The sequence below is a fragment of the Pleurodeles waltl genome, chromosome 4_1 (assembly GCF_031143425.1).
Source record: "Pleurodeles waltl isolate 20211129_DDA chromosome 4_1, aPleWal1.hap1.20221129, whole genome shotgun sequence".
NCBI classification, from domain to species: Eukaryota; Metazoa; Chordata; class Amphibia; order Caudata; family Salamandridae; genus Pleurodeles; species Pleurodeles waltl.
Window position 1 is genome coordinate 373,508,046 of NC_090442.1, and position 18,321 is coordinate 373,526,366.

Genomic DNA, 18,321 nt, shown 5'->3' on the forward strand with positions numbered 1-18,321 from the left:
TTTCCCATGGGTTACGTAGGGCCTACCTTAGGGGTGAGATATGTAGAAAAATGGGAGTTTAAGGCTTGGCAAGTACTTTTAAATGCCAAATCGAAGTGGCAGTGAAACTGTACACACAGGCCCTGCAAAGGCAGGCCTGAGACATGGTTAAGAGGCTACTTAAGTGGGTGGCACAATCAGTGCTGCAGGACCACTGGTAGAATTTAATCTACAGGCCCTGGGCACATGTAGTGCACTTTGCTGGGGTCTTACAAGTAGATTAAATAAGCCAATTGGGTATAAACCAATGTCATCATGTTTTAACGGAGAGAGCATATGCACGTTAGCACTGGTTAGCAGTGGGAAAGTGCGCAGAGTCCTAAAACCAGCAAAAACAGTGTCCAGAAAGTGGAGGGAGGCAGGCAAAAAGTTAGGGGTGACCACTCTAAGGCTGTCAGGTCTAACAGGTCTCAATAACTTCAACCTGAGCTCAACACTTGGTAGCTTTAGCACAGTGCAGACAGGCTTAACTTAAGAGAAATGTGTAAAGCATTTATCAGTACCAAAACAGTTAAAAGGTAGAGAGCATAACACAATAAAAATCCCAGTTTAGATCAAGCATTGGCAAAGCCGAAAGGTTTTGCCTATCCAAGATCTACTGGTTTTGCCAATGTTTTTTTTTTTTTTTTTTAATGTTTCACAGTGGTGAAAGCTTCTGTGCTACATAACTTAATGTAACAAAAGCAATGAGGCATGGCCAGACCGTGTTATATAACTTTTGTTTTTATTTTTTTACTTTAAGCTATGCACTTACAGACAAGTTAAAATTGTAATTTACCCTATGCTTAATAGCCAGCTTATATTCTTGAACAAATGTCCATTGCTGTTACCAGCGTGTCACAGTGTAGCTAGCTGGAACTCTGAGTTTGGAGAGGCTGTGGTGTTATGGCCAAAGCTGCTGACTTTCAAGCTTGGGAACCAGGTTTGAGTCCCTGTGCCTGCTAAATATTTTAGTGATTCTGGGAAAATCACTCAATCTCCTAGTGCCTGCGAAAATTAATGTGTCATTGGATAATGTAACTGATACTTGTGTAAAGCGCTCCAAGTTCTTCCAGTCGACTTTCCACAATATAAAACTAGCTATGATGATGGAGGTTGAGGAGAGGCAATTAGTGTCGAAGGGGCATGCAGGTATGCGTGGTTAGTGAGGTGGTGGGAGGGACAGGCCAGCAATGAACAGGGAAAGGGCATGCGGCTAAGGGACATGCAGCAACAGTAGTGTGATGGTGATAGGGATAAATGAGCAACAAAAAGAATGCATACTTTGGAACGTTTTTTTTTTTAACAATACATAAAATAAATATGTAACGCGTGTAAAGACACTGGCCATCAAAAGCAGTACTTGGTCCAACCTCCACAACAAGGACAAAGAAGGGAAGCCGAGCAGGATGCAGGAGGAGTCGCTGACCAGCAGGAAGAGAGGAAATGAGGGACGTTGGAGCCAACCAGTGGTAAGTAAAGGTAACTAATGGTCAGGCTCTATGCCCCTTTTAAGGATTTCTTTTGTTAATTACAAGAGATTTCACCAGCATGGCGCAACCGCTGGGTAGGGGAAATCTAAAAATGGATTAAGATGTAGTGAGGAGACAAGACACCAAAAAACAAAAATCGTTTGTAGGGAACAGGGGATATGATTTTTAGAAGTGTTTGTTAAAACAGCGCCTCAAAGCACCAGATACAGTTATCTGGTTGTGCTAGATCATTCCAAGTAAAAATTATCAGCTGAAACAAACGGCCAACTGCAAACTATTGCCGGTTGGATACAGGGACTAGGTTTATCCTGGTAGGAGTGTTACCTTCTGGCTTAAAAGATTTTCTGGAGAAAAGTCCTCATCAATGGGTAGTTGGTGGGTTGGCTTCAGGCTAGATCCAAAGAAGGGCTCGATTGCTGTGGCCTGAGGAAGCACAGGTCCTCAGTGGGAGTTTCCGCTCCGGTGGGAAACCTGGCGCTGTCGATGGTGCAGAGCTCTGAGCAGATGAAGTCTGAACCTAGGAAGGTCTTGTCGGCGGTTGGATGTTAATCAACACAGACATCTGTGAAGGCCCTCTGCGTTCAGACTTAGAAACCTTTCTGAAAGTTGAAATCCTTTTAGCAGGGGAAGCTGGCAAGCTGAATCCAACTGGCAATGATGTGGCTCTGGTGTTGACCCTTGTCTCCACTTGTGTCCAGGCTTTCTCGTTTTAGGGTCAGAGAAGTACACTTTAAAATCAGCTGAGGGTCTAGGACTTTGTGGGCACTACTTGGGCGCTAGAACTCGCCCTCCCAGAAGCCGCCAGTGGGGTCTAGGGCAAATCGATTTGGAAGTGGTGAGCTGGACTTTAGGGAAAATGTGGGCTTCTTGCAGCTTTTGTGGTCCTGAGCTTAACAGATCAACTGAATCTTGGGGTCTACTCTTCTTCTGTCCTGGGTTTTAGGTGGGAGTAGGTCCAGCACTTAGGGTTTCTCTCCATAGGTCCAGGATTGGCAAGTTAAATAATGGTTAGCCAGTTGTACACATACATGTTTTAGGGGTCAGAGCACTTGCATTGGGGCATGGTTAGCAGAGCCCTAGTACAAAAGAGTTGAACAACCAGCAGCATGAGTCAAAAAACTGAGGGGTTGATTATGCAAAGAGAGGCATTTCATTACAGTAACAAAAGGCCTTTCAAGAGACCGTCCAAAAAAGAGAAGGGGTACTTTGTACAAACATGGCTGTAGATGATTGAGAGGTGGACACAGCAGTCAGTGGTAAAGAAACTTAGGGTTACCATTAACTGGAAAAAGATCCAAAGCTGATGAGTACCAGTGCACCTCTCTCTCTCTCCAGTAAAAAGGATACTGTAATGACCTGAGAGGTGGCTTTTCATGTAAAATAGACAAGGTGGCTTATCCACGTTTTTATGGCTTAGAGGCATAGGTATGGCTGATCATAAAATGCTCCTTCCTTCACCTAGGGCACAACAACTAAGAGGCATTGTCAAAATCAATAGGTCTTGCCTTTGGGACTTATTGGCTTCTCCAGTGGCTTTTGGTGATGTTGCGCAGCATTGCCAAGAAGCTGCTCAGTATGGCCAAAAGAAAACAAGCATTTACAATGCAACGGGTCTCGCGTTTGCTCATGTTAGAGCTGATCATGTTGTAAACTCCTAGCCCGACTTTTCACCTATCGGGCAAAAGTGCATTTATGTACATAACCCGAAAAAGTGAAATTAACTATGTAAAGCGCTCGACTTCTGCCAAGCGAGATCGTGCTCGTACAATAGAGAAAAAAGAAGTCCACGAGCCCGATGGAAAACAGCGAGCCTCGCATGTTTTCTGTACTTGGTCGCTGCGCTCAAGTAGGGCTTGCCACCTGAAAAGGCATGCCGAATGCGTCCCTTCGACTAAGGAAAGCAAGCAGATTTTATTAGGCAAGCCGACGAACCAATAAAAAACACTGACGTGAAGTTGACAGGGCTCCGAGCCCTTTTCTAAATACTAAAGCGTCTTGCTGCGATACGCATGCACGAGCGCATGCAACACTGGCTCGACCCTGAAAAGGTGCAGTAAAACTGCAGTGTAATTTTGTGGACATGTATATGCATAGTCTGATATGGGCCCATAAAAAACAAAAATATTAGCACAAAAGCACAGGCAGAATTTTTTTGCATTCTCCTCCCCTCCACACCGAACTAAAACACTAGAAAAAAGGGGTTAGAGGAGGGGAAAGCAGCACAAGAGGAAAAGCAACGCAGCGCCTGTGGGGAGAAGTACATTAACAAGAAAGTAACACAAAGTGTGTGGGAGACAGAGAGTTTGGTGGGGAGAAGTTATCAAGACAACTAGCAATATGGAGCAAGGAGAGTTATTTGAGGGGTGGAGAAACAGCTGGGGAAAACGTATGCACTCTCATGGAGTGTTTAGGCAAAAAGAAAGTAGTTCTCTGAAAATAAGCAATGGAAGGGCAGAAGTGAGCCAATCAGAGAGCTGGTAAAGAGACCATGGTCCAGCAGAGGGAGAAGATGGACGTGATGGAGCCCGGGAAGCCATCAAATAAGAATGAAGCAAATGAGAGATACAATAAAGCCAACAAATGGTAAGGAATGGGTAGGTGTTAGGTCCCTGTAAATTCTTAGTAAGCCAATAATACGTCTTTTGCAACGAGACAGCATCCTAAAAATGCCCCACCTCACTGAATGCTGTGAAAACATGCTGTAGTAGAAATCTCAAATAAAGGAGGAAAGTGATATATGTTAAGTATTTGAAGTTGTATACCACAGACACTGTGATGTGTCCTTCTTATGAAAGCAATATGTAACAAATGATGGAGGGTTTTTAAGAACATACATAATTGTATTAACATGATGTAATTTACACATATCACATAAGATATTCTGTGAGAAGTTATGTTTATTTTCACATTGAAAATGTGTGCCTCGATTTCGAAATGGTTGGTGCTGTCTGCTGCTATCGTTCCCTAAATGTAGTCATCTCGTTCCTTTCTCCACCAAGCACTCGCCACACAATAGCTATTTTGTAAACCATGCTTTGAAACATTGTCACTTTCCCATGAACATATTGCTTTATTCTCAAGCTTCATTTTCACACTGTGTTAACATAGTGAATTGTTTCAAGGCCTCACCTTTTGGAACCACAGTGGTTTCTCATGAGATCCTGCCCTTGCATGATTTCTCATGAGAACTTGCCCTCGTGTGGCATGTGGCTTGACACTTTAGATGTCTGATGAGCACCAGGGATGGGACCTGCGTTACATGAATCTGTGGGAAAATTGCTGACCAATTATATTTTAAACTGTATCATTCTTTCTTTAATATGATGATAACACCTCTGCACGCACATTCGCACCAAATGTATGATTGATTTGTTTAGTTTCCTATAAGAAAGGCCACATCTTGTCTTTTGTGTGGTTGCTCTCCCCTGATCGTTAGAGGGCACTACTCTGTTGGTCTGACCTCTGATTTATGACTTATTTACTTGAGTTTAATTATACTTTGTTACGCTACTTCATTATTTTCTTTCTTCTGAGCTTCATTCTTATGTACACAAAGGACTAACTGACTCCTTGCCATTTTGCCCTTTATTTTGCTTTCAATAATGCCTTTGTCTTCTAATAAACCTCTCCGGTTTTCACTATAATACCTGTCAGTATTTCTTGTGAAGCCTAATTGTTTTGCATTTGGTACTGTAATAATACTTGATATTGAAATGGTTTGAATGACTAGATCCAAAAAGAGCTACAAAATCCTAAGAGAATTAATATCACTCCAACAGAAGTGCTTTAACTTGACATTAGAAAAAAGGGATACATCACGATCGTTACTAACAAATGACAGGCCTGTTTGGAAAATTGGTTCTCTTGTAAAGCTCTGGTGGCTGCCACACCCTTGTTTTAATTTGTTATATAAGCCTTTGTTGGATAAATACAGTTTAAAAAAAGGTACTTTTAAAAAACCTTCTCGGAAGTGTGTGAAATGAGCAGAATCTTGTCATTTAAATATTTTGTTTCAACAATGCATTTTCTTTTTGTCACTTTAGTGTTTGGGTTTCTACAGATGATGAAAGAATTATGAAGGTGGCTGAACGCTTTGGTGCTAGAGTTCATCGAAGAAGTCCTGAAGTATCCAAAGACACAACCTCTTCATTTGACACCATAGTAGAGTTTCTTAAATACCATCCAGGTATGCTGTTGTATTAAGAGTCTAGAAAGATATTTGTGATTATTATTGTGATATACCTTTAAAGCCATGGATTTCCAGTTGTTTTTAACTTGGTATTGAATTTCTGAATGTCAATTTGTACTTTTTGCCTTACTGCAAATAATTTAGACACGCACTATCTTTGCTGTATTGCCCTGCTAAACATTACAATGACAATTGCAAAAGTTGCTGCCTATTTAGAATTTGTACAAGTATACGTTGGGAGTGTATGCACTCTAAGTAGCATGGACAGACCATCTGCTAATTTTTGGTCAGATGTTCACCAAATTCTAAGTAACATCAAACGTGCACAATGGCTCGATGCACCGGTAAACAGGCGTTAAACCACTAGCCTTATCTCGTGCTGCATTTCCGTAGTTTCTTGTAATCCAGTGATTCATACAAGCGTGCATATCAGTGTACTTAAAATGTCACATAAGACAACGAGGGCTGCAGGGTGTGCGAGTCACAACCTTCATAGTGGTTGACATTACATGTTAACGGTGCTTGGTCCGTAGAAACACAAAGTTAGGATTTTAAATGTAACACCATGGTTGGGTTGTGTGCATTAAAATACTTCATTACTACCCTCAGAGGAACCCTTTTTAGCAACTTTAGAATAACGAAAGATTGAGGAAAAATAAGGTTCAAAACCTATGCCTTGCAGCTTACATGCAGTTCCATGGTGCAGGTTCATAGCTCACTGTGCTGAATTAGGATTGTCACTTCTGACAAAAGCAGTTACCCGCTTGGCTGTCTACATAATACAAATCTGTGACCTGCATGTTACATGTTGTGCTTTGCAGCAGGCATATTAACCCTCCATCCTAATTTGATTGTAAGTAATTTAAAAGAAAAATGATTTCAATTAATGTCATTACTGAAAAACCATTTCACCTTTACTGTGTAATGGAAATTTGCAGGATGAATGATATTTACCATTTCATAAAAACAATTCATAGAATGTCTTTTTTTCTGAAATTGGCTTTTGCATACTTATTTTTTAAGCTGTAAATGCTATGGTTGCAGGTCTTACTTTCAGATACATTTTTGGCAGAGATATTTATTTTAGTGCTTTACTCCAGGTGACATTATTTAGGATTTATGCATATCGTCAATCAGTTACTTTGGATGTTTTTTTGTTTTTTTTTAAATTTGCTGACCCTTCACTACTCCTAATACCACAAACCTCTGACCTCTTCACAACCTCTAAACAGCATCTATCTATTCCCCTGTAAAATCCCCCATCACGCCTAAACTACATCATCTTTGACCCCTAAAATCCACCCAAAAATAACCCTCACCATGCTTAAACTCCACACATCCCTGACCCACAACTTCACCCATCCTTGAGCCCTAAATTTCCTCACTACTGCTAATCTGTCCTTTTCTGAACCCTGAAAAAAACCCTTATCACTCATACGGACCCCTAAAAATTGATCACCACCCTTAAACTACACCCATCCTTTAACCCTAAAACCCCCCTTCTACCTATAACATCTATCCATCCTAGAACCCTTTAAACCTCTCACTACTGTAAACTTAACCCACTCCTGAACCCTCCAACTTTCCACCCCTTTCCTGACCCCTAACCTGTCAGGCCCCCTCCTACATCCAAGCACCTCCATCCCTAAACTTTTAAAACCCCTTATTGCACCTAAACTCCACCCATTCCTGATCCTTAACAACTCTTCACCACCCATACACTGCATCATCCCTTGATCCCTAAAAACACCTCACCAGAAATTAAAGAGATGCAAAAACTATCTCACTAGTTGAGAACTCGAAATCAGCATACAATAAGTATGTAAAACCCATCCGAAATATACAATACTGTGAAACATCAGTTGATGAAAATAGTAATCAAAACACACATAAGATTAAAATTTGATTCTCAGCGGAAACATATGAACATTGTAAAGACATAAATGTCGTATATACATAACAGGATGGGTGAATGTTTGCCTCTGGTCTTTATTAGAGTAAATGCTTTCAATTACTTTTGCTAGAAAAATTATAATTCTTTGGCAAGCATCATACTTACCCCTCACTAAAGGACCCTCATTATCAATTGGTATGAAATACAGCTTAATTTCCTTACCTATTGCAAAATATAGACCCCCACTCATTCCGAAGTGAATTAGCTGTTATACCAGTACAGTGCTTTCACATCCGCTATTCACAACTGCCATTGCTACTTGAAAAAAACAAAATAACATGGTTCACTTACGAAGAGGCATTTGAGGTAGATTATTATTATCAAGCCTATCTGAAAATACCTTAAAGCATTCCAAACAAGTGTCTAGATTGAGATGATATTGTCATCTCTCACTCAAGAACTTGCACACAGAGATGTTTTGCCTTTGTCGAAGGAAAGCCAGTCTCATACTCGTGTAAATTTCAGGAGATTTTTGGTATCTGCATGAAGCATTTAATGAAACTATAATTATCATTAGGAGCATCTGTTATCAATGTGTCAAGAAGCTCTTTTGATTACATAAATGATTACTTTTTTACATCAGAATGCATGTGATCAATACACAGCCAATCATTGGCAATCCTACAGAACATTTTATAAGATGAACATTCTTACACCTGTTGTGATTGGAAGGGAAGGCAGACTTGGGAATGCAAAGGCAACAACCAACTTCTTTCTCTGAATTAGAAGGCGGTAAGAGTGGTAAGAACAACAGAAGCTCCTCTTTCCTACCCCAGTAGCCTCCAGCGCAGTGGCGTAGCGTGGGGGGTGCAGGGGGGGGCGGCCGCACCAGGCGCAACATCTTGGAAGAGACTAAATCCACGGGTTAGGGGGCGCAAATTACTTGCCTTGCCCCGGGTTAGGGGGCGCAAATTACTTGCCTTGCCCCGGGTGCTGACAACCCACGCTACGCCACTGCTCCAGCGCTCCTTTCAACTACTCAGTTCTCTTTTGCAGCTGGGTTCTGGTGCCTTGTGCCATAGCACACACGAAAGCGCACACACAGAATACTATACATTCTTTTGCTCTTTTGTTATAAATACAACAAAACACAACACAAATATAAAAGAAGAGAGTAAACATAATGAATATTAACCCCTTCGCTGCCAGGCCTTTTCCCCCTCAGGTGGCAAGCTTTTTTTCGGCTGTTAAGGCAGTTCGTGCTTAGGCCCTCATAACTTTTTATCCACATAAGCTACCCACGCCAAATTTGCATCCTTTTTTCCCAACATCCTAGGGAATCTAGCAGTACCCAGGCTTTGTGGGTTTCCCTGAAGGAGACCAAGAAATTTGCCAAAATACAGCAAAAGTTTCATTTAAAAAAAAAAAAAAAAAGAGAGAGAGAGAAAAAAGGGCTGCAGAAGAAAGCTTGTGTTTTTTCCCCTGAAAATGGCATCAACAAAGGGTTTGTAGTGCTAAAATCACCATCTTCCCTGCTTTCAGGAACAGGCAGACTTGAATCAGAAAACCACATTCATGAACACAATTTTGCCATTTTACTGGGACATACCCCATTTTTACTATATTTTGTGCTTTCAGCCTCCTTCCAGTTAGTGATAGAAATGGGTGTGAAACCAGTGCTGGCTTGCAGAAAGCTAAACATTTCTGAAAAGTAGACAAAATTCTGAATTCCACAAGGGGAAATTTGTGTAAATCCTGCAAGGGTTTCCTACAGAAAATATCAGCTGAAATAAAAAAATATTGAAATTGAGGTGAAAAAAAACTGCAGTTTTCTCCACGTTTCACTCTAACTTTTTCCTGCAGTGTCAGATTTTTTAAAGCAATATAACGTTACGTCTGCTGGACTCTTCTGGTTGCGGTGATATATAGGGCTTGTAGGTTCATCAAGAACCCTAGGTACCCAGAGCCAATAAATGAGCTGCACCTTGCAATGGGTTTTCATTCTATACCGGGTATACAGGGATTCAATTGCTGAAATATAAAGAGTGAAAAATAGGTATCAAGAAAACCTTTGTATTTCCAAAATGGGCACAAGATAAGAGATTGAGAAGCAGTGGTTATTTGCACATCTCTGAATTCCGTGGTGCCCATACTAGCATGTGAATTACAGGGCATTTCTCAAAAGGACATCTTTTTTACACACTGTCTTACATTTGGAAGTAACACATGTAGAGAAAGACATGGGGCAATAATACTTGTTTCGCTATTCTGTATTCCACCAAGTCTTCCGATAAAAATGGTACCTCACTTGTGTGTATAGGCCTAGTGCTCGCGACAAGAAATGCCCCAAAACACAAAATGGACACATCACATTTTCCCAGAGAAAACAGAGCTGTTTTTTGAAAAGTGCTAAGCTATGGATTTTGACCTGTAGCTCAGCCAGCACCTGGGAAAACCTACCAACTTGTGCATTTTTTAAAACTAGACACCTAGGGGAATCCAGGATGGGCTGACTTGTGGGGCACTCGTCAGGTTCTGTTACCCAGAATCCTTTGCATACCTCAAAGTTTGGCCAAAAAAAAACACTTTTTCCTCACATTTCAATGACAGAAAGTTCTGGAATGTGATAGGAGCCACAAATTTCCTTCCACACAGCGTTACCCCAAGTCTCCTGATTAAAAATGGTACCTCACTTGTGTGGGTAGCACTAGTGCCCGCGAAGGGGTCGGCAGGGCACCTGCGTGTTTGGTCCTGGGCTCAGCAGCCGTACAGGGAAACCTACCAAACCCAGACATTTCTGAAAACTAGCCATCCGAGGGAGTCCAGGGAGATGTGACTTGCGTGGATCCCCCAGTGTTTTCTTACCCAGAATACTCAGCAAAGCTCAAATTTAGCTAAAAAATCACATTTTCCCCACATTTCTGTGTGGGATCACCGCACCAGGACAAATTTCCTCCACCCAACGTTCCCCTCAGTCTCCCAGTAAAAATGATGCCTCACTTGTGTAGGTGGGCAAAGTTCCTGTTACAGGGAAGTGCCAAAAACATGTCGAAACTGAGGGGGAACCAAAGCGGGTCCTAAGGGGCAGTTGGAAAAAAAACATGTTTAGGCTGACATATGCAGCAGAAGTTTTATCAATATATATGAGACAATGCTGGGTGGTAGAAATTTTGTGGATTCCTGCATATTCCGGAAGGTTCTGTCACAAAAATGGGGAACAAATGTGTGATTTCCAGCAAAGTTGGAGGTTTGCAGGGCGTTGTGGGTAAGAAAATGGTTGCGGAGTGCATGTGAAGCACACCGCCCTGGTCTCACCCATATGTTTAGTTTTCACGTGTTTCTAGGTCTTGTGGATTTTTCTACATCCCAAGGGGAGCAGAAATGGCCTAAAATAAATTTGCCCCCCCCCTCCAGGGGAGCGATCCCTCTCAGGAGTCACTCCCATTGCATGACATTGGCGCAAAAAAAACAAAATCCTTGCTGCCTAGTGGTTTCTGCCCCTTTTGGGGGCAGATCGGCCTAATACAAATATTCCGAACTGATGAGGCCTAAAATAAATTTGCCCGGGGGGGGTGTGCATAAACATATTTTGCTCCCCTGGGAATTCGGCCCTTGCCCAAGGAGCCACTCCCCTCATTCAATAATATAAAAAATTAAGTCCCTAGCATCTAGTGGTTTCTGCCTCCCCTGGGGGCAGATTGGCCTAATTAAAATAGGCCGATCTGCCCCTAAGGTGAGCAGAAATGGCCTAAAAGTAATTTTGCCTCCCATGGAGCGACCCTTGCCTAAGGGGTCGGTCCCCATATATTTAATCTATCCCAGGTGTCTAGGGGGTTTCTGCCCCCCTAGTGGCAATTAGTATGATCTGCCTTTGGGGGAGTGGGCAGAAATGGGCTAAAAATAATTTGGCCCCCTGGGGAGCGGCCCTTGCCCAAGGACCCACTTCCCTCATGACAATAACCTACAAAAAAAAAAATACCTGGTGCCTAGTGGGCATTTCTGCTGTTCGATCGCATTGCGATGGGGCAGCAGAAATGCTGAGAAAGACATCAAAGGAAAGGAAAAGGCATTTCCTTTCCTTTGCCTTTCTCTGTCGCTCCTCCGATCGGTGCTGGAAGCTGAACTTCGAGTGCGGAGGGGCAGGCCTTTGACGAGGTCAGCGTGCGATTGCACGCTTATGTCATCAAACGTGGCGGGGGGAAGTGTGTAAGTGGAAGGGGAAGCGATTCCCCTTCCATCCCTGCAGTGGGGGCGCTGAGGCGAGGCTCATGAGGGGAGCGCTAGCGCTCCCCCATGAGCCAGTCCAAGGACGTAACGGGTACGTCCTTGGTGCCTCAGGGGAAGGGATTAAATGCAAAAGAAATTAAACACTAACACTACAAATCCGCAATAACAAAGTACATATAATCTACACAACATAATTCTTAAATCTTGTAGGACTATTACGAGTACAGTAAATTGTATTCACATTTTGATAACTATCATTTTATGTGTTTTTCCTACTTCTCAGTCGTTGTTCAAGGTACCATTGGTGGAATCAGTCAATGGTAATGTTTCTTCATGAGACAGTTCTTTTTTAGAGATTCCCAAGAACACATTGCTGTTGTCTATCCTGTCCTTTTCTGAATTGTCATTGGCAGTGTTCTGTGAATGCATACAGTTGTTACACAAAAATACTCTTCTGAGATTCCATGCCGTACCATCCTGCTCTCTTACAGCATTATTGAGATACTTAATAACCTTCACAGGATTTGACCACTTAGATGTACCATTATCAGAATGAACCACCCGTCTTGATCTTACCCAATCACCTGCATTCATCTGTTGTTTACCTTTTTTCTTCTCTATTGAACCTTTCATTCTCTCCTTATACGTTGCCACAGCTTTTTTAATAGTCTGGTAGTCAATTTCTGTGCTGTTACCACATTTATTTTTTTAGTGACCATGGCACTAACTTATAACAAGCCTTATATCCTTTTAAGAATTCAGATGGCGACACAGGATTACGTGTAGTTTTGTAAGTGAGCAAAGTACCTTGTAATGCGTTCCTTCAATCAAGTCCCTCTTTAGTAGCCAACTGGATTGACACTTTTATTACTCCATTGCATTGTTCAAGTTGTCAATTGACTTCAGGCTAAGATGTTGATGCCACACTTAGAGAAGAAATACTCAATTGACTAACTCACAAATTGGCGGCCATGATCTGTCACAATGAATTCTGGTTTGTCTTCCATACAAGATCATTCATCCTAAAACTACAATTCCCTAACACATACGTTTTCCAACCACCCTATTCTTCAGCCATCTACAGAAAGAATCTACAACCACATTACCATTCTTGCTTATATGCAAGAGAAAACAGACCAGTAATGTCAATGCCCATGGGTAACAGGGTCAAGACTGATTTGCATATGGCTGGGTCTAAACTTGGGTGGCATGGTGAACAAAAGAATGATGCTTATGTGTAACTGGGGTGAGTGTTTGAACAGTTTCAGCACTCCGCCCATCATCCTTTTGTGTTGCTAAGGTCACCCCAAGTGGGAAGGTTATGCCCAGACATGGGCTCTGTGATCACTGTGCCACTGGATTCAATCTAGCCTGACTGGCGAGGGGTGATACCCTGAAACCGGTCCCAGGATGCTTGTTTCTGGTCTAGGGAGGACCTGGCCTGGCAGTTTTGGGCAGAACAGTTCCCATGGGAACTGGGTCAAGACTGATTTGCATATGGCTGGGTCCAAACTGGTTGGCATGGTGAGCAAAAGAATGATGAGTTAAACCCATATCTGTGACTAGGGGTGAGTGTTTGAAAAGCTTCAGCACTCCGTCCATCATCCTTTTGTGTTGCTAAAATGCTTACTTTTTGCATCGAACATCCAGCAACACCACAGGTATAGATTCTGCTACTATACTTTGAGCTGATTTTTCACCACAAGATCACAGCTCACATGATCTCTCCCATTTATCAACCATCACGTCAATACTTGGTCACCAATATTGTTGCCATAAATGTATTCGTATTAGATATACTGAAATGTCCCTCATGAGCACACTTGATCAACTTATGTCTTAAAGAAAAAGGAGGTATAATCCCCCCTGACAATCACTCCATTTTCTATATACCTAATTCATCACAGATTTTGTAGAAACTTTTAAGTTCTCCTAATACTTTACTCTCAAGAGGCCATCTCTCACATATGTAACTCTGTACTTTCAACAATACCTCAGCTTTATTGACTTATTCAAACCATTCAGTTTCGGGAACAACACTCACCCCTACCTAATCTTTCTCCAGCTTACTGACATTAGCAAAAGTATAAGCTACTTAACACTCATATTTTGATTGTCCTCAGTTTCTACAATGACAGGTAATCCACGGGTAATCTACTTCCCAAACACACACTAGCAATTCTTTTCAATTACAGAGTAATTTCTTTCTTAGGTTTTTAGTGCTCCGGAACCCATAGGTACAATCCATTCTCTTCTCCCTTCACTTGTAATAAAACTGAACCTAAACCACAATTACTGCCATCAACCCCTCACAATGATTCAAAAGCCTCATAATGTGATGCCCCACCCACCAACTAATTTCACACTTTTTTTGAGTACAGACCTTACAGAGTCTACTTTGATGGAATAGTTCTGTATGAATTTAGTATGAAATCATGTCAACCCCAAAAAAAAACAGCAACAAAAGAACCTAATTGTTGCTCTTTGAAGCGTTTGGGAGCATTCATATAAGATGATACATGGGAATCGATCAGGGTTTATAAAGCGCGGCTAATCACCCTATAGGGTATCCAGGCGTCTGCAGGTCCCAGAGCTGGTTCTGCTCCAGGTTTGTCATGAGTTGCGTGTTGATAATCTTTTCCAGTACCTTTGCTGGGAATGGGAGCAAGGAGATTGGGCAGTAGTTTTTGGGTTCCATAGAGACAACAGAGTCTTTTGAGTAGTGGTCTGACTTCAGCGTGTTTCCAGGCATCAGGAAAGGTTGCAGTGGTGATAAAGGTATTGAGAAGGGTGGTGAGTTCCTGGCTGATCGTTTGTTTTCCAAGGTTGAAGTTGTGGTGCGGGCATGGTTCTGTGGGAGCTCCTGAGCGGATGGATTTCATGGTGGAGGTGATGTCGGTGGAGAGGATGTTCCAGGTAGTCAGAGTGTGGTTCAAGTCGGTTATCGTGGTTGCGTATTTGTCGAGGAAGTCCGTAGGTGTGGGTTGCAGTTAGAAGTGTCTGAATATGGTTGCGATTTTATCGTAGAAGAAGGGGACAGTTGTTACACAGACCCTGTGAGGGTGTGATGTTGCTTCCGCTGGCAGCAGGGTTAGAGAATTCCTTAACAATGTTGAAATGTTCCTTGGTGGTGTTGGCACTGGTTTTGATGGGTGCGGCAAGGGCTGTCTTTGTTGCCCTCAGTAGGTGGTGGTAGGTATTGAGTGAGGACTTGAAGGCTGCTCTGTCAGAGGTATCCTTGCTGACATGCCAGCTCCTTTCAAGCTGTTTGCTGTCTTGTTTTGCTGTTCTGAGTTCTTGGATGTACCAGCGGCCCTTTTTAGAGGATTTTCTCTGGGTGTGGCTCTTGAAGGGGTTGATGCTGTCAGCGCAATTGGTAATCCAGACATTGATGTTTTTCACTCTATCTTCAAGGTTGGTTTTCAGTAGCGGGGTTGGGGGTGCTCAGGGCATCTGCCCAGTTGGTCCTGAGATTTTGTTCCACCTCTGGTAGACTTGGGGGTAGAGGTGTGGGGGGCTGGAGATGCTTAAGTGGACACTGGAGTGATTGGTCCATGTGAGTTATGTGACATGGCTGTATTTGATGCGGTTGCTGGAGGTGAAATTGGGGTCCAGCGTGTGTCCTGTGGCGTGTGTAGGGTTGTGGACGATCTGGCCCAATCTCTGGCAGCTTATACTGTCAAGGAGGTGTGCAGTGTTGTTGTTGGTGTTGTCTGTGTGGAAATTTAGATTGCTGAGGAAGATGTAGTCCTTGGAGTCCTAAGGCTAGGGGCGCACTAAAGTCTGCAATGGTGTTGGTGAAGGTTGAGTGCGGCCTTGGGGGTCGGTATGCAAGGGTGCCTCTGATGGTTGTTTTGCCATCCATGTGGAGCTTGAAATTGAGATTTTCCATGGGGGTGGTGGTGGTGGTTCACTGTCTGGTGTGAAGGTGGGGATGAGGTCCCAATGTTTGGGTTTTATGTTCATGTTGGAAATAGTATGACCTAAGTATCAAACTTCTTTCTTACGGAGTTTGCACTTCAAAAGTTTTAAAGCAAGACCTTTCTGCTGAAGCGCTCTGTAGGAAGTTGGCTCTGTATGTGCTATTTCAAAGTAAGGAATAGCATGCACAGAGTCCAAGGGTTCCCCTTAGAGGTAAAATAGTGGTAAAAAGAGATAATACTAATGCTCTATTTTGTGGTAGTGTGGTCGAGCAGTAGGCTTATCCAAGGAGTAGTGTTAAGCATTTGTTGTACATACACATAGACAATAAATGAGGTACACACACTCAGAGACAAATCCAGCCAATAGGTTTTGTTATAGAAAAATATATTTTCTTAGTTTATTTTAAGAACCACAGGTTCAAATTTAACATGTAATATCTTGTTTGAAAGGTATTGCAGGTAAGTACATTAGGAACTTTGAATCATTTCAATTGCATGTATACTTTTCAAGTTATTGACAAATAGCTACTTTAAAAGTGGACACTTAGTGCAATTTTCACCGTTCCTGGGGGAGGTAAGTTTTTGTTAGTTTTACCAGGTAAGTAAGACACTTACAGGGTTCAGTTCTTGGTCCAAGGTAGCCCACCGTTGGGGGTTCAGAGCAACCCCAAAGTCACCCCACCAGCAGCTCAGGGCCGGTCAGGTGCAGAGTTCAAAGTGGTGCCCAAAACGCATAGGCTAGAATGGAGAGAAGGGGGTGCCCCGGTTCCGGTCTGCTTGCAGGTAAGTACCCGCGTCTTCGGAGGGCAGACCAGGGGGGTTTTGTAGGGCACCGGGGGGGACACAAGCCTACACAGAAATTTCACCCTCAGCAGCGCGGGGGCGGCCGGGTGCAGTGTAGAAACAAGCGTCGGGTTTGCAATGTTAGTCTATGAGAGATCAACGGATCTCTTCAGCGCTGCAGGCAGGCAAGGGGGGGCTTCCTCGGGGAAACCTCCACTTGGGCAAGGGAGAGGGACTCCTGGGGGTCACTTCTCCAGTGAAAGTCCGGTCCTTCAGGTCCTGGGGGCTGCGGGTGCAGGGTCTTTTCCAGGCGTCGGGACTTAGGTTTCAGAGAGTCGCGGTCAGGGGAAGCCTCGGGATTCCCTCTGCAGGCGGCGCTGTGGGGGCTCAGGGGGGACAGGTTTTGGTACTCACAGTCGTAGAGTAGTCCGGGGGTCCTCCCTGAGGTGTTGGTTCTCCACCAGCCGAGTCGGGGTCGCCGGGTGCAGTGTTGCAAGTCTCACGCTTCTTGCGGTGAGTTGCAGGGTCTTTAAAGCTGCTCCTTGAAACAAAGTTGCAGTCTTTTTGGAGCAGGTCCGCTGTCCTTGGGAGTTTCTTGTCTTTTTCGAAGCAGGGCAGTCCTCAGAGGATTCAGAGGTCGCTGGTCCCTTGGAAGGCGTCGCTGGAGCAGAGTTCTTTGGAAGGCAGGAGACAGGCCGGTGAGTTTCTGGAGCCAAGGCAGTTGTCGTCTTCTGGTCTTCCTCTGCAGGGGTTTTCAGCTAGGCAGTCCTTCTTCTTGTAGTTTGCAGGAATCTAATTTTCTAGGGTTCAGGGTAGCCCTTAAATACTAAATTTAAGGGCGTGTTTAGGTCTGGGGGGTTAGTAGCCAATGGCTACTAGCCCTGAGGGTGGGTACACCCTCTTTGTGCCTCCTCCCAAGGGGAGGGGGTCACAATCCTAACCCTATTGGGGGAATCCTCCATCTGCAAGATGGAGGATTTCTAAAAGTTAGTCACCTCAGCTCAGGACACCTTAGGGGCTGTCCTGACTGGCCAGTGACTCCTCCTTGTTGCTTTCTTTGTTCCCTCCAGCCTTGCCGCCAAAAGTGGGGGCCGTGGCCGGAGGGGGCGGGCAACTCCACTAAGCTGGAGTGCCCTGCTGGGCTGTGACAAAGGGGTGAGCCTTTGAGGCTCACCGCCAGGTGTCACAGCTCCTGCCTGGGGGAGGTGTTAGCATCTCCACCCAGTGCAGGCTTTGTTGCTGGCCTCAGAGTGACAAAGGCACTCTCCCCATGGGGCCAGCAACATGTCTCTAGTGTGGCAGGCTGCTGGAACTAGTCAGCCTACACAGACAGTCGGTTAAGTTTCAGGGGGCACCTCTAAGGTGCCCTCTGGGGTGTATTTTGCAATAAAATGTACACTGGCATCAGTGTGCATTTATTGTGCTGAGAAGTTTGATACCAAACTTCCCAGTTTTCAGTGTAGCCATTATGGTGCTGTGGAGTTCGTGTTTGACAGACTCCCAGACCATATACTCTTATGGCTACCCTGCACTTACAATGTCTAAGGTTTTGTTTAGACACTGTAGGGGTACCATGCTCATGCACTGGTACCCTCACCTATGGTATAGTGCACCCTGCCTTAGGGCTGTAAGGCCTGCTAGAGGGGTGTCTTACCTATACTGCATAGGCAGTGAGAGGCTGGCATGGCACCCTGAGGGGAGTGCCATGTCGACTTACTCGTTTTGTCCTCACTAGCACACACAAGCTGGCAAGCAGTGTGTCTGTGCTGAGTGAGAGGTCTCCAGGGTGGCATA

The 18,321-nt window shown here is 43.8% G+C and overlaps 1 protein-coding gene across 3 annotated transcripts in view; it reads left to right on the forward strand.

Annotated features, from left to right (window-relative positions):
• The window catches only part of CMAS (cytidine monophosphate N-acetylneuraminic acid synthetase), a 158,589-nt gene that overhangs the window by 41,834 nt on the left and 98,434 nt on the right, over nt 1–18,321 (forward strand). For all 3 annotated transcript variants that reach the window (XM_069228545.1, XM_069228546.1, XM_069228547.1), the window contains exon 3: nt 5,555–5,697. In XM_069228545.1, the coding sequence (XP_069084646.1) occupies nt 5,555–5,697 (143 nt within the window). The remainder of the gene's footprint in view (nt 1–5,554; nt 5,698–18,321) is intronic.